Here is a 25,245-nt window from a genome sequence, read left to right as displayed (position 1 = left end):
GGCCATGGTGCAAGGATCCGGAAGAACCTCAGAACAAAAGGCAGACATAGCCCCTTCAAAGAGTTAATAAATATCTTCTCCAACCTGCAAGCACCACCTCTTTCTTGTTTGGACTGAGCTTCAGCGAACTTTTAGCCAAGAGAGTTCTACCTTGGCCAGGGGTGGAAAGTAGAGTTACCCAGCCCATCTGTGTCTAATGAAAAAGAAGCTTACACCTGTGAGCCACTACAGTTCAAAGTGTCTTACATTCTTCACCAATGGCAACCTCAGATATACTTTAAATGAGAGATGACTGCAGAAAACTGTAGAACCCCAAATAGGAAAGCCCTCTGGACAAATGAGAAACTTTTTTTCTTAGAGTTCTCCAAGAGCTAAGCAATACAAACTTAACACCATCCACCCTTGCATATCAATAGTATCTCACAGAAAACAATATCCAAGACTGCTGAATGGTTTATAAGCATGACTCATAGATTCTAAGGCCAAAAGGGACCATTTTGATCATCTAGTCCGACTTCCTGCATAGCACAGGCCATAGAACTTCCCCAAATAAATATCTGTTTGAACTAGAGCACACATCTTTTTGAAAAATGCCCAATCCTGATTTAAAAAATTCCGAGTGATGGAACATCTACTACAATCCTTGGTAAACTGTTCCAGGGATTAATTAATAGTCATTCGGCCATGACTAGAACAAGAAGCAGCACAGCATCTGTACTAAGCCCAAATGTAAAGCCAGACTGAAAGAGGTCAAGGAAGATACTAGTTATTCCACAACAACCTCTTCAATAATCTCTCCCCAAAAGAGAAGCTGAGACAGGCGAAAATGCTATACTTGTCATTTTATTTATGGACCTGTGACAGATAGGGTAATTTTCTGCATATCCTTGGAAGATCTTATTGAATTAAGTTTAAGTATCTTTGGGGTCCACTGTTTTAAATGAATTGTTTATGTATGATTATGCTGTATTCCATGGGGGGGCTGCCACAGCTCCTTTAGGAACTAAAAACAGTAGGTGCTGATTAAGGCAAATCAGCCAGGTTGTATGCCCCTCTCCAGGGTGTGCTTGTATATACTAGTCCAAACTAGATCCTCCAGAGACCAACAGACAAAGAAAGGACTTTGGGATAAATAGTTGGAATTAACATGGATTTAGGGCCTCCTTTCTGATCCTCCAAACCGTATAGGACTGTCCAGCCAAGGAGGCCACAATTCTTCAGGAATGACACCTTCCGGAGCCTGGAACTGGGGTGATCTTTGTTCAGCTTTTTAGCACATGTGTAGGTTCCTTTACTGTTTTTAAGAGGTTTTCTCTGTAATGTTTTCACTTAAAGAATAAATGTGCTTGCATAGAAAGAGCTGCATGGTAACTTATAACTGCAAGCAATTATGCCTGGCATACCAAAGTACAGACATTCACCTGCTTAGGCAGTCTGGCTTGCTGGAATACCACAGTGCAGGCAGGGAAGTGTGCAGCCTTGAAAAACCCTGGTGAGGAGGGAAAGAGACACAGGTCGATGCCCATGAGAGGTGATGGCTGAGGAGCCAGGAGCCTACAGTGGGTGCCCTTGGTGGACTATGGAGAGGGGTATAGGTGCAGTTGCCCTGAACTGTGACAGATCCAACAACTACTAGAAAGAAGAAATAAGTGCCACTTTGCCTAAACAAGGGAAACCAATGATGATCTCAGCCAGTGGTAAACCCAATATTCCAGGCTAGATTATAATCAGCCACAAGAGGCATGGGTCCAAACCATAGGTTGCAGGCTGAAGCGCCCTCAGTATGTTTAGAACCTGACTGAGAAATCCTGGTTAAAACTCAGAAGACTGCATTTGTACTAATCAGATGAATAATGTAATTGATGGAACAGTTTAAGTGACTCAACATACTGACATCTTTGAGAGGTGAGATATTGCAGCAGAACTTTGAGCTCCATTGTTACTGTTGTAGATGAGGCATTTGGGGGGTTGGATTTATGTTAGTTAAAAATAATGTTACTGGTATTTGAGACTACATTTACTAGATAAGCTCTTTACTGCCTGGGTCTTATTGATATCGAAGTGCTTTCATTCTCAGTTTGAGAAAGAACCATTCATCTACAGTTCATGGCACTGCCCAAACTACTCAAGTGTTTTACAATACTAGAAAGAGACAAGCGGGGAAGTCCTTTTGCAAACTCTCACTAAAAGTCTGCAAGGATTCCTTCCTTCAAAAAAAACTGCCAGAAGCACTTAATATCAGCATCAAGACAAAGATTAATAAGTTAACCAAAAACAATGAATAGATTTATATTGCTGGTATAAATAACTGTTTGTACTTCAAATACTAACATGAAATTAGAGTTGTATTTACAATGGGTATTTCAAAGTTAAATCACCTTATATGCTCACCTCTTTCTGCTCAACTTGGAGTGCTGATTTTAAAATATCTCTAAGATGTATTAGTTGTTTCCTTTCCTCATCCTGTGCTTGTTTAATCTAGAGTACAGACACAGACATGACAGAGGTTAAAAATTAATGTGTTACTATTTATATTAACGCAGTTCTTTACAGCTTGTTGCTTAACTGGTTCAGATTTCCTGACAAACAATCAACAAGAATGAAAATACAAGAGAGAGACGATAAGTTCCTTTACCCACATGCCTACAAAAAACTTGACAATGGTTTGGCTGCTTGTGTGCTGAGACCACTGCCTACCATGCTGTCTCACTGTTTACTTGTACTCCCCTGTGTGTCTGTCTCCATCTGCTTTTGTCTTATATTTTGACTGTAAGTTCTTTAGGACAGAGACTTTTTGTTCTATGTTCGTACTGCACCTACCACAATATGGTCTTGATCCATGACTAATACTTCTACACACTACAGCAATACAAACAACAACAGTTTTAAAATCTACTCAAAGCTCTACTCAATAAGTCTGAATAAAAAGGATTAGATTTCTTTAATAAACACAAAATTTGAAAAAAGCAATATGGCAGACTGCTACTTACTGTGTGAAGATCAGTTGAGAGTGTTTCAATAGAAGGCTTGAGACTTTCAACTGCTTTCAGTCCATCCTGGAAGAAACTTAAAAAAAAAAAAGTCAGAAAGGAAATAGTATTGTTAGAATTTAGTATTTTGTTCTTTTCTGTTAAAAAACAAACACTTTACTGAAAAAAGAGACATGATAGAAGCTGGTAAATGTATATACACACAGACTCCATATACATCGAGGTCATAGCCATGCAACAAATTACAAAAATTAAACAAACTGCAAGGCCACAGGATACATTAATTTCATGCACTTTGGACCAATTCACCTGCAATCTGCCCACTAATCCATCTTCTTGCAAACTCATTCTAACATTCCAGCTCTCTGAACACCTTTAAAAAACCCTGACATCAATTTAAAATCAACCTGCTCAAAAAGTTTTCCTCTTTCTCACTAAAAATATGCAATCTCTTCCCCGGCACCCCACCCCATACACACCCTAGTTTTAGAATACTGATGGTTCTTCTGCACATAAAAACATAATGACTTTTAACATCCAATGGCTCAGGATCTGAACTTTCCACAGAAAGGAAGATCCCTCAGCTTCTCAAAGGGACCCAGGCAATCGATCACTTATTGCCAAGCATTTGAGAAGTATGTGTGGTCTGAATATGCATGTGCACCAACAGTTCGAGTAACTATGATCGTATTCCCTTATCCCATCTACTCCAGTACTTTTTAATTAAATAAAAATCATTCTGAACATTTTTAACATTTTCATGATTAAAAAATACAGCACACACACAGAGTTTGTTTACATTAAATATTACTCTGCAGTGTTTGCAACACAAATATAGCAGCATTGTGAACCACATGGAAAAAATATTATTTTCATTGCCCAAGCTCAATGAAATGCATAAAGTTGATGAAGGACAAAGATTATCAACAATTAAAGTGATTTTTGAGTCTCACTAGTAGTACAGCAAAGAAAATTTACTTTTATACAACCTGATGGATGTTTATACATCTAAACAGGCTGATAATGCAGTTCACACTTCAGAATAATGAGTTTATTGCTACATTATCAATCTGTCAAAAACAGAGTAATACAAGTCCTAGTATTTTGCAGTCTAATGAGAGATTCTGAGTTTCTCATTACTGAAGTTCTCCATTCAGCTAGAAATAAAGTAAAGCCATTCTCTCAACACACCTTTACACTACTGCTTACCCAATGTATTTTTAGAGAGAATACAACTGACTTTGCTCATTGATAGATATACCCAGAAAGATTTCAAAGCCAGCAGGCCAATCCGTCTCGCTCCCTTCCACGGACAGATTACTGAACACGACAAACGACCATGTGGTGATTATGTGTTGCAGATGACAACATGCCACAATATTAGCTCAGTCTAACACCTCATTTCATATTAAGTAATATAGCAACAAACCAGTAATTGATCTATTAGACCAAATTAACATGTCAAAAGTCTGCAGTGAAATGTGTTCAGCTGAGTCTTAGATCTATTTTGAAGACACAGAAAAACATTTTTGGAAAAGTTATTGCCACTACCAGTTTTCATGAAAATGCAAAATATTTTAATTATAGAATCTTTTGAAACAAAGAAACATAAAACTTACTTGCACTGTGCATGAAAATACTTGATCAAATTCTGCAGCAAGTCAACTCCTTTTTTAATCTTGATTTCATTGACTTTCAGAAGGTACTGTTAAAACAGTAATTCACAGAAGTAAAATTAATGAAATATCAATTAATTTTTCATATTTTGTGATTTATAGGAATGATAATTTCAAAATTATTCTCAATTACATTTCAACAAGCTTTAACAACCACAGCGGATTTTGAAAAGCTGAAAAAAAATTGACCATGTGGAAGAGAGACCTCAGGGCATCAACCAAACTTCAAACAACTGGTGTCAATGCCAAGTCTTAATATCCAATTCAGATACTTGTCTGTTGCTAACTCAAACTCTTGCCCTTTAACTCTTGAGGCCTACTAAAAGTCAGATCACAAGAAGCATGAGGGAGACCTGCAGGGCCTTCAGGAAATCATCCTGTAACCAAACAGTAGCATCTAGATGCACATTCAGAGTCAAGCCAGCCATGGTGCAAGCCCAAGATACATCTATCTGGTAATAAACATGTTTACATGCCAGAAGGGGAGGTAGGGGGGATAGCTCAGTGGTTTGATCATTGGCCTGCTTAAAGCCAGGATTGTGAGTTCAATCCTTGAGGGGGCCACTTAGGAATCTGGGGCAAAAATCAGTACTTGGTCCTGCTAGTGAAGGAGAGGGCTGGACTCAATGACCTTTCAAGGTCCCTTCCAGTTCTAGGAGATAGATATATCACCAACTATTATTATAAGGGATTTTCAGTATTGCCAACCCTACTCACAAATCATGAAATGGGGGATGAGGGAAAACACAGTTTTTCATCCATCTTCTGATTTTTGCATTCCCCTGTCCAGCTGCATTGTGTGTGTGTGGCAATGCTGAAATTGTCAACTCTCACAAAGTTATAGTGAGAATGGTGATGTAGGTTCCTGTGGCAGGAGCACTTACTAGAGACTCAACCAAGATCAGTGGCCCACTATGCTGGGCACTTTACAAACACATAATAAGAGATGGTACCTGCCCTGAAGAGCTTGCAGTTTAGTGCAAAGGATGGTGGGGAGTCTGTGGTGTGGGAGCTGGAACTATGACTCCCTAAAGTCACTTCATGGAGGGGCCACCAAACATCCATTAAATGAAAATAACTTTTAATCTCTGCTGAGTAGGGCGGTCTTCAAACTGGTGACCTACAGGTGAAAGGTTCTCTCACATTAACAATGCCCCGAGGCACAAGGCTTGCTTATTGGACAGATACATTTAACTAATCAAATTCTGACTTTCTGAAGGCAGGGTCTTCCATTCTCTGGACACATAGGCAAAATCTCCCACACTTTTGCTTAGTCTCAAACTCACTAAGGGTATATCTACACTACTCCCCAGATCAGCAGGCAGCGATCAATCCAGCGATGGTCGATTTATCGTGTCTAGTCTAGGCGGAGTCGATGGGAGAGCAGCAGCAGCCGACTCACTGCGGTGAAAACACCATGATAAATCGATCTCAGTACGTCAACTTCAGCTACATTATTCACATAGCTGAAGCTGCATAACTTAGATCGATCCCCCCCCGCCTCCCTGCCAGTGTAGACTAGGCCTGAGTCTGCAGTACCTATTCTTAACTGGACAGTTCTCATTAACCAAATATAAATAAAAATGCAACAGTAAAATGAATATTTAAAAGTGAATTCAGCTGTTGTGCTGGTATGTTTTGTAACATAAAATCATTCTAGCGATTATTCCAGGATCCTTATGTTAAAATTAATATACATGTATTTTTCCTCAACCTCCACGTTATCAGCATGGTTTGCCCCCATAGCCTTCAAATCCACCTCAGCTACAGGATTAACTAGTAGGGGAAAGCACACTGTTTTCCTTTACATAGATCAGCTCCTCCAGGGAAGCACAACATATACATTGTCAGTGGGTTACACAGGTGTTTGAGACAGCAGAAAAACACTGGTCACCATCAGGATTCTTTGTTTCTATTCCTGGCTCTGGGAGCAGACTGAAGTCTAGTGGTTACAGACAGCATAGCCAAATGTAAAAATAACCCTGTTTGGGTCATCTGTGGGGGCGAAAAGCAGGATCTTTGGATGTTAAAACATGAGCCTCTACCTCTTGAGCTAAAGAGCCACGGGTGAATCCTGGCCCCACTGAAGTCAAGATCCTAAATCTCTTAACATGGAAACAATAGCAACACAGGACTAGTAGGGACCTCCTGAGTCACTGAACCCAATCCCCTCTGACCACAGGCAACTGCATTCACAAACATATCAGTAGCAGTCACAAATCTTTACATGTAATCTATCAGCTACAGTATGACACAAATCTACACTGTTACACATAAGCACCTAAACCAGGGGTGGGCAAACCATAGTCCATGGGCTGGATCCGGCTCATCAGGGCTTTGGATCCAGCCCACGGGATTACCACCCTAATGGCGCAGCAGGCCTGCGCTACTCTTATCAACCGGAAATGGGAGTACCGCAGCCAGTGGGAGCTTCGAGGGAAGGACCCACAGGCAAGGGCAGCACACAGAGATGTCTGCCCTCCCCTCCCTGGGCAGCAGGAGGGATGTGGTGCCAGCTGCTTTGAGAGCGGCGTGGGCCCAGGGCGGGCAGGCAGGCAGCCTGCCCTGGCACGCACTGTTGCCACCCCGGAGCCCACATCTCAAGCCCCTCCTGTACCCCGCACTCCCAATACCCTACCCTGAGCCCCCCCAACTCTCTGCCCTGAGCTCCCTGCCATACTCCAACCCCCTGCCACACCCTGCACTCCAACCCCCTACCCTGAGCCTCCTCCTGAATCCCCCTGCACCCTAACCCCCTTCCCTGAGCCTCCTCGTACACCCCACACCCCTCCTCTGCCCCAACCCCTTGCCCTGAGCCCCTTTCTGCGCACTGCACCCCCTCCCACACCCCGTACTCCCTCCCCCAGCCCTACACATTCATGGCCCTGCATGCAATTTCCCCACCCAGATGTGGCCCTCAGGCCAAAAAGTTTGCGCACCCCTAACCTAAACTGGCATGTTCCTTCTAAAAGGTGTGGCAGAGTAGATGACAAAACTCTATTATCTCAGAATGCTAGGTTCTATTCCTAGCTCTGAGTGAAGTGACCTTTTGCAAGTTCTTAGTTATCTTCTCCGTGAAACTGGCAAATGATAGTTATTCCTACAAGTTATGAAACCTTGACTCAAAATAAGGGTTATGAAGAGCACAGAAATATCAACTGCATTCAGTAGATGAGCTAGAACCAAAAACTCATGGTCTCTGGGCTTGCAGTTTAATGCACCTTCCTCTAAGCCTTAAGGCATTTTAGGAAGGGGAAGGGGTATCGCTCTCATTTTGCTTCTCCAAAATCATGTGAAGGCTGCAGCTTTTCCAATTATTGTGAGTTTCTGTAAAGTAAGGGTCAAATCATGTCACCCATAATAAATTTGTGAGAACTGGTGATGCTGAACTTTACAACCACACATAGAGCACTTCTTGTAACAGCTGAGCTGCTGCTTCTCTGACATTCCTTTAAAAAAAAAAAAAAAAAAAAGACTGGGAAGGAAGCAACTCAAGGAAAGCAAGAGATGCACACTCACAAAATACAGTGCTTCATTATAGAAAAAATAAGGATTTTATTGTACAACGAAGAAAACAAGCTATAACAAGGGCTGCAGAAATTCTGTAGGAATTTTTGAAGTATCACTAAAATTAAACTGAAATGCCACAACTGAAAAATATATTATATCTTGCAAAATGAAAGCTTCAAAGTGGTATAGGTTTATTTAATTTATTTCTTCTTCCTTACCTATGCAAGATCACGAACCATGGAACATTATTGTCTACAGGATATGGTTATGGAATATATTTAATCCTTTCTGTATGACTGAAAACTCAAGCACAGCCTTCAGTGCTTCATTTTATTGTGCTTGTTCAAATGAAGCATTGAACCGATGAAAGCATCCAAGCAGCTTCATACACAATACTTTCAGCTTTTTTAAAGTGAAGAGATTCAACAAAGCTCTCTCTCTCTCTCTTTCTCTCTCTCACATGCACACACACACACACACACCCCTCTGCCTCTGTGTTAAAGTGCATGAGCATTCCACAATAATGGTTTGCTTTATGATCAGCACAGCACGCAATGGCTGTCAGAAACTATGCTGTGAAAGGGGAAGGGCACATGTCTCCAGGGCAGCCGAGTTCAAACAATGAGCAAAGCTATCACTTGAGGCATTATGGGACAGCTCTGGAGGCCAATTACAGCGCAGAAGCAATCAAGTGTCTACACAAGCAATACAGCACTGGAGCCTCTGCACAAATAACCTTATGACTCTCACAGAGATAGGTTTTTTAGCAGCGCTGCAACTGAGGAGTTACCACGCACAAAGTGGCTTGGTAGTGCGTACACGTCTGCAGTTTGAGCACTAAAAGCTGTTTTACTATACAGAAACTTGCCAGCGTATACAACCCCTTAGACTCGGTATAGGAGTACCGGGCTTTTCTAATGAATCGCCACAGTCACACCAGCATGTGGAATCAATTAGCTCCAACCAACACTAGAATCTAGAGCACGTGGCTTGTGAGCCATATGCAGCTCTTTTACAATTGAAGTTCGACTCGCAGAGTCCCTCACGTCCCCTCCTTCTCCACCTACCAGACTGGGGGAGGAAGAGCTCAGACCTCTGCCTTGCAGCAAGTTGGTGAGATAGGGGCATCTGACCAGTGGGGAAGAGGGTCTCAGGATTTCAGCCCCATGGGGCACACCTTCTGGGGCTCAGGGCTTCAGCAGGAATGGGGCTGAAGCCCCAAGCCCCGGCAGGTGCCTCCCATGGGGCAGAAGCCCCGAGCTCCAGCAAACGCACCCAGGCTCTCAAACTTCTGAATATAGTCGTATGCGGCTCGGAAGGACAGTTTTGTCCACTCCTGACCTAGAATATCTCAATAGAAGAGGATCAATTTTCTAAGCAGGTCTTAAAGCCTGGCTCCCTGTAACATGAAATCAAAAAGGGTGGGAGCAGTACATCAAATGCTTCACAATTACAAACAATCATTGCTACATTATTACTATTATCATGAAGAATCTGAAAGGCAAAGTCCAGTACTAATGCCTGTTTGTTTTTCAATACCAGCCCAATGATGTGGAACTGAGATTTTCATATTACACCACTGCAACAGACAACAGCCTAAACGCTAAATAATTTGTGGTGTAGTAGTAGTGTGAAGACTATTTAATTTCATCAGTGAATAATGTATTGAATGGGACATGGGTGATTCTGTAATTTATTAGTACATGAAATAGCAGAGAATGTAGCTTCCTTGTTGAAGTTAGTGTGGCAGGGTGAAGAAATTTAATATCCTGAGTCTAATAAAAAACTTCAAGTTTTCTTTGAATGCAACAGTTGTCATAATGCAGAATCTATCTTTTCTCAAATTTCCTTTTTAAGAATATTAATGGAACAATTGTATTCTATGTTAAACCTTACCTCACACATCTGAAGCTGGAAGAACCGTCTTTCTTTCTCCATTTCTTCTGCAATTTCAGCTCCACTTATTTCTGTACGGATCATTCCATGTAGCTTAGCATGCTCCTTTTTCTCTTTCTCTATTTTCGTACTACGTGGAAAAGAACAGCTAAATCAAGTACACTACAATGGACCCTTGTAGTCCTGCAAATTTTAGATTACTTCCAATTTCTATTTCATTTGAAATTTGATAGTGACCAAGAAACAGCCAATAACTTGCTGTGATATAAGTCTAATCCAACCGTGCTACCATGAGTGACTGACACAGGAACTCAAAAAAAAAAAAAAGTGGTAGGAAGATAAAGTGTTATCTCGTTGAGAGAAAAGACACATTTATGATTCAAATTAATGCATAATCCCAATTGACTAAACTTGGTTAACAGAATTTAATTGTGTCACTAGATTTTAAGAGCTTCCCCTGTCAGCATTGCTTCCTCTCTGTGTGCAGGGTTCCCAAAGCACAGCTGACATCTCTTCTGCTGCTGAGCCAGTTGGCACTGGGGATGCCGGCCAGCTGGCTGTGTTGCAGATTTTAAAGTCTGCTAAGCCAAGTGCTTTGATCCTCTGAAGGTTTCTGCCAGTTTTCTGAAACCTATGTGTAATATGGGTTCTACTATATTGGAGCAAGAATTACAGTATTTTCTCATGACCTGGTTTTAACATTACTTTAAATGGAGAACCTGAACTTAATGAAAATGACTTGCATGTGTTTAGAATTTCCAACCATCAATAAGCTCTGTACTTGCATCTTCTCTCAAGAGAATTATTAAGTGTCTCGTCTTGAGTCCCAAGCAGCCAGGGGATATACCAGAATTAATCTTTCCATCAACCTTGCCGCTGAGAAATGTTCTGGAACACAAACATTTAATCCCTACTACACCCTCCCTTTTGGTAAATCAAATAAAACAAATTCCGTGCAATTTTCCAGTATCCCTGGACATATACAGCTAGAAAGGGGTAGGCAACCTATAGCACGTTTGCAGAAGGCACCACACAAGCTGATTTTCAGTGGCACTCACACTGCCTGGGTCCTGGACACCGGTCCAGGGAGATCTGCATTTTAATTTAATTTTAAATGAAGCTTCTTAAAACATTTTAAAAACCTTATTTACTTTACACACAACAATAGTTTAGTTACATCTTATAGACTTATAGAAAGAGACCTTCTAAAAACATTAAAATGTATTACTGGCACGCGAAACCTTAAATTAGAGTTAATAAATGAAGACTCAGCACACCACTTCTGAAAGGTTGCTGACCCCTGAGCTAGCATTTTGCAGACTTTCAGCCTATGAAGTTTTCCAGGAATGAAGGAATATCCTAAGAAAAACTCCTCCCTCTTTCACAGAGATTCATAGATTTCAAGGTCCGAAGGAACCATTGTAAAATATAAAAGACACAGCAATTTTTACTCCTCCCACTACAGACACATTTGAATGCATGACTTCTAGCTTCAGAAGGGGGAGCCATTCCCCTAAGCCACCAGGCCTCTAACCTCTCCAGGGGATATACATCCTACACAATCATTTACAAGAATCAAAAGCTAACTCCAGAACTTTTCTGGAGCCAGACAGAGCCTTGATACAAAATGCATAAGTGAAAAGCTCCATGAAACTTCAAGGAGACAAAAATCAGACAGGTTAAGGTCATGGATAGGAATGATCCCATACAGGCATCAGAGGAAGAAATTAGAGGAGTGCCAAGGAAAAGTCTGCATTCCTGTCTCATTCTGGTTACATAGCAGTCACAGAGCTTATCTCTAAGACCGGTGCTTTTAAGCTTTTGCTGGATGATATGTTCAGTGTAAACACCAGAACCAGATGATGTGGAAGTAAACCAACAAAATGAAGACTCCATCATTTTAAGTGCTAAAAATACCAGCATCTCAAATGGTAATTGCCTATGTAATGAGAAAAAGGGAATAATATCAGCAATAGTACAAACAGATCTACCCAAAGAAACCATATGCCAAGCACAAAGGATTAACCAGGCACCAGTTATGAAGAACAAGGGGAAAGGATTTAAGCAAAGAATTCACAGAAGATAGTGAAATCAGCTCTCGTTTCTTTTTTGGCACTGTAGGCAGAGTAGCCTGCCCATACACAAGCTGCTGCCAACAAGGGAAACTAGATGGGTGGGTTTCAAAACTTCAAACATGAGAGAAAGTATCCAAAAAAGTTTTTAAATCTCTCAATTTCAACAGCAGCCCATGGAAAATAATGAGAGAACTGAATTAATTGAAATGTGATCAGGTCTACATCAACAACTCCTGGCATCTGGTTTGCTCACTCAGCACAAATTTGAATCTAGGTTTTCCAAGAAGATCAATTATGCGAAACTACCCAGGCAATGAAGCAATTACATTTTAGAAAGAAACACAAGGGTAATAACCCCAAAACACAACAGAAAAACTGTTTAATGCCATAACAAAATATTTTGTAGTTTGTTCTAGTTTATTCAGACAAAGGAAGGGGAAACCTTACACACACAAAAAACCCAAACTTTATACAGTGTCACAATCAACTGACCACAACAAAGAGGCAGCTGTTTGCACAGCTACCATGCTGACACCTTCTGTACATGCACATGTAGACATTTGCACTTGGTTTAAAATCAACACACTGCAACTCATTCAGGGAGCAGCAGGGTGAGACTAATCTAAATGAGTAGAGATCTGCACAGCAGACAAGAAAAGAAACACTCTGTATGAAAGTGCAAGATGAAGGCCTATAATGAAAAAGTAGCTATGTAGATATGTCTTATCCAGTTTTCACAGTATGTCACTATTTTTGTATTTGTTTTCCTAGTTTCAGAGTCAAAGTTAGATAATTAGATAACTAGGACTTCTAATACTCTTGAAAAGTTTATTTTGCCTTTTAGAGCTCAAATATGAGAAAAAGCAGGCAGCTACTTAAAGGCTTTTACATAGAAAAAACACTATTTCAAAGGAGTTAATTGTTCTTTTATTCTGACACCAACATGGATATGAATTTATGAAAAACTAGAGGAGATAAGCTACTGTAACAAAAATGGACATCCATTCTAACCTCTAAAGACCACATTTTTAAAGGTAGATTATTTTTGTAATAGTGTTGAAGATATGCTATCACTTGTATTTCAAAGGCTATTTCCTTTTTATAAAACTCGTGTTATACCTTTCCATCACTGACAGGTCCCCATCAATCCAGTCTCACATTTCAGTCTGACTTTCCAACATATCCTCTTGTATGACTTGCTCTTTACTTAAAAGTTCAAAATGCTTCTTCCTCTCCTTGTATTTTCTATCACTATTGACACCACCACTATTTAAACCCACAATCTAGAAGTCATCTTCAGCCTGTCCCTCTCTTGTCCTGCACATATAAGTGGTCATGTCCAAATCTTTCCCCTTCTTCCTCAATAATATTTAAAGATCTATGCAGTCGTATTTCCCATTTTAAGAACAGGGACTCTTGCTGAAAACGGAAGAAATGTTTAGTGTGACCACTGTACAATATTGGAAAAAGAAACCTTCAACTAACCTTTTACTGTAACTGTTGCTCTTCAGGATGTGTTACACACGTTCCACTGTAGGTGCATGCCTGCCCAGTTGTCAGATTTTTCCCTCAGTGGTACCCGTCGGAGCAACCCGAGTGCCCTCTGCTACCCCATGCTACTGCACGCAGGTGTAAATGGCAGAGCTGGCCCTGGCACCCACCAGTTCCTTCCTACTGCATAGATTCCAACGGAGAGGGGAAGGATGGTGGATCATGGAATGAACACATGCAACACATCTAGAAGAACAATAATCATGGAAAAATATTAGTAACTTTTTTCTTTGTGTGATTGCATGTGTCCATTCCACTGTAGGTCTCATAAGCAGTACAAACTGGAGGTTGGCTCGGAGTCTACTGGACTAGGGAACAGAGGATTACTCATCCAAACTGGGCATCGTCTCTGAATTGCTGAGTGATGGCATAGTGAGAGGCAAACGTATAGCAAGGTTGCCATCTTGCAAATGTCCAAGATGGGAAAGGCTGCAGAAGTTACCCGAGACCTGTTTGACTCTGCCAAAACTCTTCTCCGGGGCCTCACATCTGTCAGCTGGTAGCATAATCGAAAACAAGTGGATATCCAAGAAGAGACTGTTTGGGTGGATGCTGGAGAAGGCTTTCATTCTGTTTGCAATTGCGATGAACAGTTCCACCAAAGATCTAAATGGTTAGTCCAGTTCAGATAAAAAGCCAAAGCTCTTCTACCACCTAGAGTGTACAGCTTTTTTTCATCTTTATGGGCAGGAGGCTTTGGAAAGAAGATTGGTAAATAAATTGCTTGGTTAATGTGAAAACTGGAAACCTCTTCAGTAAGAAACTTCAGGTGATGGCAAAAGTAAAACCCTCTCACTACAGAAGACCATACAGGGAGATGATGATACCAGAGCTCGCAATTCCCCCACTCTCCTGGCTGAGGTAATGGCAACTAAATAGCCACTTTCACTAAAAGGTGTAGCAGGGAACAGGTCACCCGTGGCTCAGAGGGAGGACCCATCAGCTTTGCTAAAACTAGATTCAAGTTCCATGCAGAGACAGAGTCCTGTACCTGTGGATATAATCTGTTGAGACCTTTCAAAAATCGGACAGACATAGGATGGTAGAAGAGTGAGCAGTTGTAACCAGGACGGTGGAAAAGCCAACACAGCCATCAGGCCTACTTTGATGGAACTAACAGTGAACAACTGTTGTTTCAGGAACAAGAGATTGTTCAATATATGCTGGATAACAGTCCGGGCCATGAAAATGCCTTTTTGTCAGAAGCAGATGGAGAATCTTTTCCATGTAAACAGGTAAATACCCCTAGTCAAAGGCTTTCTGCTATTCAGAAGCACTTCCTGTACTCCCTTAAAAATAAACCACTTCCAACTGTATCAGCTATGAAGCATCCAGACAATCAGGTGGAAGGTCTTCAGGTTGGGATGTAGAAGGTGGCCATGGTCCTGAGAGACCATGTCTGTGTCTAGCAGGAGTGACAGTGGAGATCTGACCAATAAGGCTACTGAAGCTGCAAATCAGTAGTGCTGGGGCCATGCTGGAGCTATGAGTATAAAGTGACCCTGGTCTTGTTTGATTTGGGGCAGGAGCGGAACCAGAGGGGAGGCATATAGCAGGCCATTTGATCATGGTAATAGGAAAGCATTTGTCAAAGAACCCAGGCTATAACCCAGCTTGGGAACAATATTGATTACATGTTCTGTTGGCCTCTGTTGCTCCTGTGGGAGTTCCCCAGAACTGGAAAATTTATCTGGCAATATCTGGACAAAGGGATCAGTCATGGTGAATGATAAACAACCTGCTTAGGTGGCCTGCTAGAACATTCTGCATCCCTGGAAGGTGGATCCAAGTGATGATGTGGAAATCACCAAGGAGAATCGCTTCTTGGCACAACCGCATTGATTGGGCTTCTCCTTGCTTATTCACATAAAACCTGGATGCTCTATTGTCTGTTAGCACCAACAAATTTTTTTGTTCAATGTGTGGAAGAAACACTATACAAGCCAAATGGACGGCTCACAATTTCCTTACATTTATATGTAGCTTTAGATCCTAGGCAGACCAAAGAGCTTGTGTCAGCAGCACACCCAAGTGATTCCCCCCAATCTAATTCCAATGCATCTGTAACTAAAGTGAGCATCTGTTTTGGAGCAGCACAGCGAAGTACAATACAAACACTGGAGGGTTCCGTCCACCAATCCAGACAGGACAAGACCTGATTTGGTACTTGGACCACCATGTCCATATGATGAGAGTTTGGTGACTACACCAGTACTAACCAACCTTGTAACTTTCTGAAGTGCAGTCTGGCAGTACTGCACTAGGTAAGTACTGTGTTTTATATGATGTCTGGAATGTGCCTGTGACATTGGAGCACTACCATAATACAAATCAACAAGTAAACAACACCACACTACAGCAAGTCTATGGTGCAAGAGCTGATACATTAATATCTAATACACCACAACAGGGCTGATCAAACTGACATGTGTGGGTGAGATCTGGCTCACCACTTTGTTAAATATGGTCTGCCTGCTGGAAGTCTGAGCAGTTTTTCTGACACATGCATTCCTTCTCCATATGCTCCCTCTGCATGTCTGCTGTTAGTATTTAAGCACGTGGGAGAAGCAATGAGAGTGTAAGGAGGGAAAAAACACAAAGAAATCAAAAACAAAAAAAGAACCTATGCTCCACACTAACCAGGTCTAGCCAAACAGTCATAATTTGACCAGTTCCACTGTCATGTATTAGAGGTATCATGAGCCCAGAAGAACACTGAACTCAGGGCCTGGCAGGTAAGAAAAAGGAACTGGTTTTAAATAATTTACATTTAAAAAAAAAAAACTTGCAATTTATAAGGTTACATGAGAAGTTTCCTAATGACACAGTCTGAAGATAGTTACTGGTAAAAAAAACCCTCTATTGGTCTTTAAGAGAGTAATCTATACATATACAAGTGTGCTTCTTGCTAGGAGCGAGGATTCATAATGTAATGGAGAGACTGCAAGACTCATCAAGCCCTTGGATCACTACCCCTTCCTGCTTCTCAATGTGAACCAATGATACTACCAAGAATGACCTTGAGCGGATCACCGCAAACTATGTGGCTCTGGGAAGAAGGATAAAGGAGTTTGAGGCGCATGTAGTGTTCTCATCCATCCTCCCTATGGAAGGAAAGGCCCGGGTAGAGACCGTCGAATCGTGCAAGTCAATGAATGGATACGCAGGTGGTGTTGGAGAGAAGGCTTTGGATTCTTTGACCATGGGATGGTGTTCCAAGAAAAAGGAGTGCTAGACAGAGACAGGCTCCACTTAACAAAGAGAGGGAAGAGCATCTTCGCAAGCAGGCTGGCTAACCTAGTGAGGACGGTTTTAAACTACATTCACCGGGGGAAGGAGACCAAAGCCCTGAGGTAAGTGGGGAAGTGGGATGCTGGGAGGAAGCACAAGCAGGAGAGCGCAAGAGGGGAAGACTACTGCCTCATACTGAGGAAGCAGGACGATCAGCAAGTTATCTTAAGTGCCTATACACAAATGCAAGAAGCCTGGGAAATAAGCAGGGAGAACTGGAAGTCTTGGCACAGTCAAGGAATTATGATGTGATTGGAATAAAGAGACCTGGTGGGATAAATCACATGACTGGAGTACTGTTATGGATGGATATAAACTGTTCAGGAAGGACAGGCAAGGCAGAAAAGGTGGAGGAGTTGCACTGTAAGAGACTGTATGTAAGAGAGCAGCATGACTGCTCAGAGCTCCAGTATGAAACTGCAGAAAAACCTGAGTGTCTCTGGATTAAGTTTAGAAGTGTGAACAACAAAGGTGATGTCATGGTGGGAGTCTGCTATAGACCACAGGACCAGGGGGACAAGGCGGACAAGGCTTTCTTCCAGCAACTAACAGAAGTTACTAGATCACAGGCCGTGGTTCTCATGGGGGACTTCAATCACCCCAATATCTGCTGGGAGAGCAATACAGTGATGCACAGACAATCCAGGAAGTTTTTGGAAAGCGTAGGGGACAATTTCCTGGTGCAAGTGCTGGAGGAACCAACTAGGGGCCATGCTCTTCTTGACCTGCTGCTCACAAACAGGGAAGAATTAGTAGGGGAAGCACAAGTAGATGGGAACCTGGGAGGCAGTAACCATGACACAGTCAAGTTCAGGATCCTGACACAAGGAAGAAAGGAGAGCAGCAAAATACGGACCCTGGACCTCAGAAAAGCAGACATTGACTCCCTCAGGGAACTGATGGGCAGGATCTCCTGGGAGAATAACATGAGGGGGAAAGAAGTCCAGGAGAGCTGGCAATATTTTAAAGAATCCTTTATTGAAGTTGCAGGAACAAACCATCCCGATGTGTAGAAAGAACAGCAAATAGGGCAGGCGACCAGCTTGGCTTAACATTGAAACCCTTGCTGAACTTAAACACAAAAAAGAAGCTTACAAGAAGTGGAAGATTGGATAAATGACCAGGGAGGAGTATAAAAATATTGCTCAGGCATGCAGGAGTGAAATCAGTAAGGCCAAATCACACTTAGAGTTGCAGCTAGCAAGAGAAGTTAAAAGTAACATGGTGGTTTTCTTCAGGTATGTTAGCAACAAGAAGGTGGTCAAGGAAACTGTGGGCCCCTTACTGAATGAGGGAGGCAACCCAGTGACAGAGGATGTGGAAAAAGCTAATGTACTCAATGCTTTTTTTTGCCTCTGTCTTCACAAACAAGGTCAGCTCCCAGACTACTGCACTGGGCAGCACAGCCCTCTGTGGAGAAAGAAGTGGTTCGGAACTATTTAGAAAAGCTGGAAGAGCACAAGTCCATGGGGCCTGATGCGTTGCATCCGAGGGTGCTAAAGGAGTTAGCAGATGTGATTGCAGACCCATCGGCCATTATCTCTGAAAACTCATGGTGATCGGGGGAGGTCCTGGATGACTGGAAAAAAGGCTAATGTATTGCCCATCTTTAAAAAGGGGAAGGAGGAGGATCCAGGGAACTACGGGCCAGTCAGCCTCACCTCAGTCCCCGGAAAAAATCATGGAGCAGGTCCTCAAGGAATCAATTCTGATGCACATAAAGGAGAGGAAAGTGATCAGGAACAGTCAGCATGGATTCACCAAGGGAAAGTCATGCCTGATTAACCTAATTGCCTTCTATGATGAGATAACTGGCTCTGTGCATGAGGGAAAAAGCAGTGGACATGTTATTCCTTGACTTCAACAAAGCTTTTGATATACTCTCCCACAGTATTCTTGCCTGCAAGTTAAAGAAGTAGGGGCTGGATGAATAGACTATAAGGTGGATAGAAAGCTGGCTAGATTGTCAGGCTCAACAGTTAGTGATCAATGGCTCCATGTCTAGTTGGCAGCCGGTATCAAGCAGAATGTCCCAAGGGTTGGTCCGGGGGCCAGTTTTGTTCAATATCTTCATTAATAATCTGGAGGATGGCAGGGACTACACCCTCAGCAAGTTTACAGATGACACTGAGCTGGGAGGAGTGGTAGACAGGCTGGAGGGTAGGGATAGGATACATAGGGACCTAGACAAATTAGAGGATTGGGCCAAAAGAAATCTGATGAGGTTCAACAAGGACAAGTACAGAATCCTGCACTTAAGACAGAAGAATCCCATATACTGCTACAGACTATGAACTGAATGGCTAGGCTAGTTCTGCAGAAAAGGACCTAGGAGTTACAGTGGACGAGAAGCTGGATATGAGTCAACAGTGTGCCCTTGTTGCCAAGAAGGCTAACGGCATTTTGGGCTGTATAGTAGGGGCATTGCCAGCAGATTGAGGGATGTGATCATTCCCCTCTATTTGGCATTGGTGAGGCCTCATCTGGAGTACTGTGTCCAGTTTTGGGCCCTACACTACAAGAAGGATGTGGAAAAACTGGAAAGAGTCCAGCAGAGGGCAACAAAAATTATTAAGGAGCTGGAGCACATGACTTATGAGGAGCGGCTGAGGGAACTGGGATTGTTTAGTCTGAAGAAGAGAAGAATGAGGGGGGGATTTGATAGCTGCTTTCAACTACCTGAAAGGGGGTTCCAAAGAGGATGGATCAAGACCGTTACCAGTGGTAGCAGATGACAGAACAAGGAGTAATGGTCTCAAGTTGCAGTGAGGGAGGTTTAGGTTGGATATTAGGAAAAACTTTTTCACTAGGAGGGTGGTGAAGCACTGGAATGGGGTACCTAGGGAGGTGGTGGAATCTCCATCCTTAGAGGTTTTTAAGGTCAGGTTTGACAAAGCCCTGGGGGGGGGATGATTTAGTTGGGGATTGGTTCTGCTTTGAGCAGGAGGTTGGACCAGATGACCTCCTGAGGTCCCTTCCAACCCTGATATTCTATGATTCTATGATTCATATTAAAATTGTTGGGAATGACACCTCCTGGATGTTGAATCTTCTAGAAAGCAGTCTCTATTGGGGCCACTTGCCCCTTCTTATTGCTCCCCTTGTGAAGAACACAAGGGTATAAAAGGGAGGAGTAGTTTCAACTGCCTTTCAGTTCCTTCCCCAATTTTGGAATTCTTTAGCTGAGATGCCAAAAAAAGTGCGAAAAATGTGTGTAGACGTGAAGAATATGTAGAGATGACACACTTGAAGAACAACCTCCTTCTTCTTTTATATGTCTCTGTGTATTCCCACTTGTGGGAGATTAATGATTAGCACAGCACACTGGGAAGGTAGGCTGAGGATTTATAGGTGAACAAGAACTGCAAAACTGCCCAAACAGGCATCACCTCTGGATGGCAAATCAAGAAAGTATTAGAAGAGTCCACAATTTCGATCTCTACCAGATCAGACCTCAATGAGGGACAAATCTTTGCTTCAAGGACATACAGAGCTTCAAGTAGCAGCTCTGTAAATCTATGAAAACTGCTGCCTTTGAATCAGCTGAATACCTACCAATATAGTCAGAAGAATGAACACCTGGGAAGACAAAAGGGTGTAAGAGCTAGCTAAGATATTTGTGCAGTTGTACAAGAACACAGTTCGAAGAATTTGCCTGTACATAGTTTCCCTTCCCCTCTTCGGCAAATCAGTCTTTGGTCCAAGGGAGAGAATCTTGTAGACCAAATACATAGTTTTCAACTCCAGAATCCTACAGAATTCACAAGTCTAGAAATGATTGGAGAACACGGTGCAGATCCCAAGCCACCGCCTGGAAATATTAATTTAGATGGAAAGGGAGAAGAGAAAGGAATTCCTTTACAAGCACGTGTTATCTTCACCTTCTGTATCTTGAAGGACTTGAGACATAAGTGGCTCAGGTATAAGTAGTGCCAAGACGGGATAGTTGTAATCAGTCTTAAGGAGGCCACAGATGTAACCTGGATAAAAGGTATATCACAGTTACAGTGTAAAAGGAACCTGTCTGTGGACCAAAGTCTAGATACAGACACAAATGCATGAATGGCCTGATGTCTGAAACAATCATGTCAGGATAGCAAAAACGCTGTGCTGCTTAAATAGGAAATAATCTTGTGGATACCCCTGATTAGTTGGACTAATAATACAAGGTTGGAGCTAATCCTGTAGAAAGAGGCAATTTTATACCAATGTCACTATGCAGATAACAATTTTCATGTGCTGAGCGACCAAGGAATAGCACTACAAACCAACAATTCCAAGCAACCAGTGTTTTCAATCTCAGTTGATAATCCCAAATTTACAAGTTGAAGTGCTTTCGCACTAAGCATTGTCACGACCTGCAGATTCAAGCTCAGGTAAATTTACAAAAATATGAAAACCCTTTTGAGCTGCACCTGAAACAAATAGCCTGTAATGTTCAAACTGAGGAGGAAAATCCAAAGTCTTTCTGGCACTGCAGTAGAATAAGCTCCAGGACTAAAGCATCAGAAACATGGCATTAGAAGGCCCAATTCAACCTGAATTGAGTCCTTTGTTACCAAGGCAGTGTGGTCCCAGCAGCAGCTGCCAAAATTTTTTTTTATTATTGATGTATTTATTTGTTTTAAACTGCTGCTCTTTGAAGCTTGGGGGATATCAACATATAATTGATCATACATAAATAAGACAAGCATTCAGATACAGTGATCCACCATCACAATATTAGAGTGGACTTTAGAGCAGCTCTTTATAGCCTGTCTCCCAAAACAAAGCACTGAAACTAAAATTTGAAACCTACATGTCTCTAGGCAGTAACAGCCTTGGACAGTTTCAAAATCAGGCCATCAGCACCAGCTTTGAGGTCTGAGTCACTTTCAGAACCAGTAAGTGTTGTGAAACTGAAGGAGACATCATAGGCACTGGAGCTACCTCAGTCTCAGCATGGGAAAAGTTTTTTCAAGATTTCAGAACCAAGGATGTCTTGGAACTCAAGAACATCTTGTTTAGGGAACCCAGCTGAAGAATTCTGTAGCTGACTAAGGCCATTCTGTGTCCTCCTCAGAACTGTCAGCCTGAAAATTTGTCAATTCTACTGATTTCATCTAGAGGGACTCCCACAAAAGGAATGCCTAGAGCCTCAGTCAACTATGACTGAGGACTCTGGGAGTAAACCACCATCTCTGAACAGTTTAACATGCAACTATGCATCTGACAACTGGAGAAACTCTGGGGCACAATGCCAACATTTAGGGATCAGGAGACTATGGTGCCACCTATAAAAACCAAAATCAATGATGTCAGGTTCTCAGAACCTGTCTCAATCCATCTGTGAACCACTTATGTTAGACAGCATCACAGCATCAGATTCTCCTGATCCTGTGTTGCTGGATATTCAATATTGGACTGCTCAGTATAGAGTTGATGGTGCCAGAAAATGAAGGGTGCTGGATATTTGGACTCAAACTCAGCTACCCATGACAAATCAGGCAACCTTAGTGATACTGAAATAAGGTATAACACCCCTTTAATAAGTGGCACGTCAGAGAAGTCAGTTGTGCTGGCACCGGACTTGGCCAAATCCACCAAACTCGGTATCATTGATACTAGCCACTAAATCACTTTAACAAATGGTTTACCCACGATAACAGAGGTGGAGTCTAGGCACCGAGTTATGTTGACTCAGATGGATCTTATGGTCATTTCAGTTGGATACACAACGTCAACTAAGGTCAGCTTTAGTGACACTTATACTCAGCACCATGCCACGTCAAGAAACTGGCTTACCGAAGTAAATTGTGCCAGATCCACTGCACTTGACTCAGTTGACCCAAAGGATCGGGGGACCTAACTCCAGTTATACCAGGGGTAGGCTACCTATGGCACACGTGCCGAAGGCGGCACGCAAGCGGATTTTCAGTGGCATTCACACTGCCTGGGTCCTGGCCACCAGTCCAGAGGGCTCTGCATTTTAATTTAATTTTAAATTAAGCTTCTTAAACATTTTAAAAACCTTATTTACTTTACATAAAACAATAGTTTAGTTATATATTATAGACTTATAGAAAGAGACTGTCTAAATGTTAAAATGTATTACTGGCACGTGGAACCTTAAATTAGAGTGAAGAAATGAAGACAAGGCACACCACTTCTGAAAGATTGCCGACTCCTGAGTTATACTGATTCTGATCCACTTCAAGCATATGGTATACCTACCAACAGTATCAAAATCTTGGCACCAGATTCCGACAACACAGATGGTAGTGGGAATGATACTTCCATGGACAACATGCAGTATAAATGTAGCCACATGGGTCCCAGAATATTAGAGAGACTAGGTGGGTGAGGTAACACATTTACTGGACCAACTTTTGTTGGTAAGAGAGAAGTTTTCAACCCAGACAGAGCTCTGTGTGGCCTGAAAGTTTGACTCTCTCACCAATAGAAGTTGGTCCAAAAAAAGATATTACTTCACCAACCCTGTCTCTCTATTTCAACAAGTGGGTCCATGGCGCTGGATAATAGCCACTGGATGGATCTGGGGGTGCCCATAGTGTTGGAATCTCAGCACTGAACAAGGTCAACCTCAGTGTCATATCAGCAATGATGGAATGTCAGCATCAAATGACGTCACCCCAAAGGGGTCCGGAAACCACAGTGCCAAGTCAACTGCGAGAATTTCAGTGCCAGGCCCAGTCAGGTAAGAAAGGGAGAAGGACGTAATTAAGCCAGGCACTGAGCCACTTGGGCTAGCAGATGTCCAGAGCTGATGCTGGACTTACATATTTCCAGATTTAGTTGACTGGGCTTGTGAAATCCTGTCCCACCCCACAATAATCAATGGGGTGCAAGAGGCATCCTTCCCACTTCTCTGGACTGCTCAGACTCAGAATAACAAAGAAGGTGTGAGTCTGGCATGGCTAAGTAAATAAACTGTATGAAATGACTAACAATCAAACTAACTAAACTGAAAATGGTCCATGAAAAGGAAGGAGGAGGCAGGAAAATAAAAAACGACAAATGCTAAGGACACTATATGCAATCCAAGTTCACTGCACCTTCAATAGTTTAAGAAGGAATTAAAGGGAGGTTGGAGCCACTTGTTCTTTTATACCCTCAGAACCCTCCAACAGGGGAGGAAGAAAGGGGGCAAGTGGACCCCAGTGGACACTGTTCTCTAGAAGATTCCACAGCTCAACACCAGGAGCAAATAACAGTACCTCTCCCCATATGCAGTGAAGAGGGTAATAAAGGTGGACTGGGAACATTATTAAGCACACAAGCTTACCAAAAATGGAACACATTTTTTAACCATCATTGCCACAGCACAATAAATGACAATTAACTTAATTCATAAGTTATATTATCAACTACAAAATTCTAAAATAATTTTTCCATTGATTAGTATTGTGCATATGCCTTGAAAGAAATTATGCTCAGGATCTAAAGTGGGGCTCGAGGTGTTACAATAACATGAACCACCACCACCTCTACATTTCAAATTATGCTCTACACTTTTATTAAGAAGGAAATACATACACTTTTGTTTCGTAGTCCTTCCAAGCCTTATCAAAAGGTTTTTTCAGATCCTGTCAACATAGGAAAAAGACATTAAACATGGCTAAGTATTTGCTACAAAAACACAGTAGCTCTAATCACCCAGGCCCAGGCACTGTTGTGAGTGCTCAGTATAGGACTGAGGCCTGGTCCACACTACGCAGTTAAATCGATTTAAATAGTACCCATCCACACTACAACGCACTTTAAATCGATTTTAAGGGCTCTTAAAATCGATTTCTATACTCCTCCCCGACGAGAGGAGTAACGCTAAAATCGATATTACTATATCGATTTAGGATTAGTGTGGACGGAAATCAAAGTTATTGGCCTCATCATTTTACAGTAGCTACCCACAGTGCACAGCTCCAGAAATCGACGCTAGCCTCCGACCATGGACGCACACCACCGAATTAATGTGCCCTAGTGTGGACACATAAAATCGATTTTATAATATCGGTTTTATAAAACCGGTTTTAGTTATTTCGATTTTATGCTGTAGTGTAGACATAGCCTGACAGGGAACAAGGAGCCCTTCCTCTTCCCCTCCCCCTTTGTGCAGGTCACAAAAGAGCTGGGCAAAAAGAGATCAGGTGTGTGTAAGGACTGCTTCCTAACTACTACTCCAAGAGTGCATAGCTGCATGCAGAACAGATTATGGTGCAGCCTTGAAAAAAAAAGACACCCTAACATGTGGCAGTG

At 42.1% G+C, this 25,245-nt stretch overlaps 1 protein-coding gene across 2 annotated transcripts in view; it reads right to left on the bottom strand.

Moving 5' to 3' along the window:
- The window catches only part of ASAP2 (ArfGAP with SH3 domain, ankyrin repeat and PH domain 2), a 191,293-nt gene that overhangs the window by 101,424 nt on the left and 64,624 nt on the right, over positions 1-25,245 (bottom strand). For both annotated transcript variants that reach the window (XM_050950703.1, XM_050950705.1), the window contains exons 5-9: positions 24,526-24,575; positions 10,073-10,202; positions 4,610-4,695; positions 2,991-3,066; positions 2,392-2,478 (exon numbers count right to left, since the gene is read on the bottom strand). In XM_050950703.1, coding sequence (XP_050806660.1) covers positions 2,392-2,478; positions 2,991-3,066; positions 4,610-4,695; positions 10,073-10,202; positions 24,526-24,575 — 429 coding nt within the window. The remainder of the gene's footprint in view (positions 1-2,391; positions 2,479-2,990; positions 3,067-4,609; positions 4,696-10,072; positions 10,203-24,525; positions 24,576-25,245) is intronic.

Source organism: Gopherus flavomarginatus, chromosome 4 (genome assembly GCF_025201925.1).
Source record: "Gopherus flavomarginatus isolate rGopFla2 chromosome 4, rGopFla2.mat.asm, whole genome shotgun sequence".
Lineage (NCBI taxonomy): Eukaryota > Metazoa > Chordata > Testudines > Testudinidae > Gopherus > Gopherus flavomarginatus.
The sequence above is the reverse complement of the archived record's forward strand: the minus strand, read 5'-3'. Positions and strand labels throughout refer to the sequence as shown.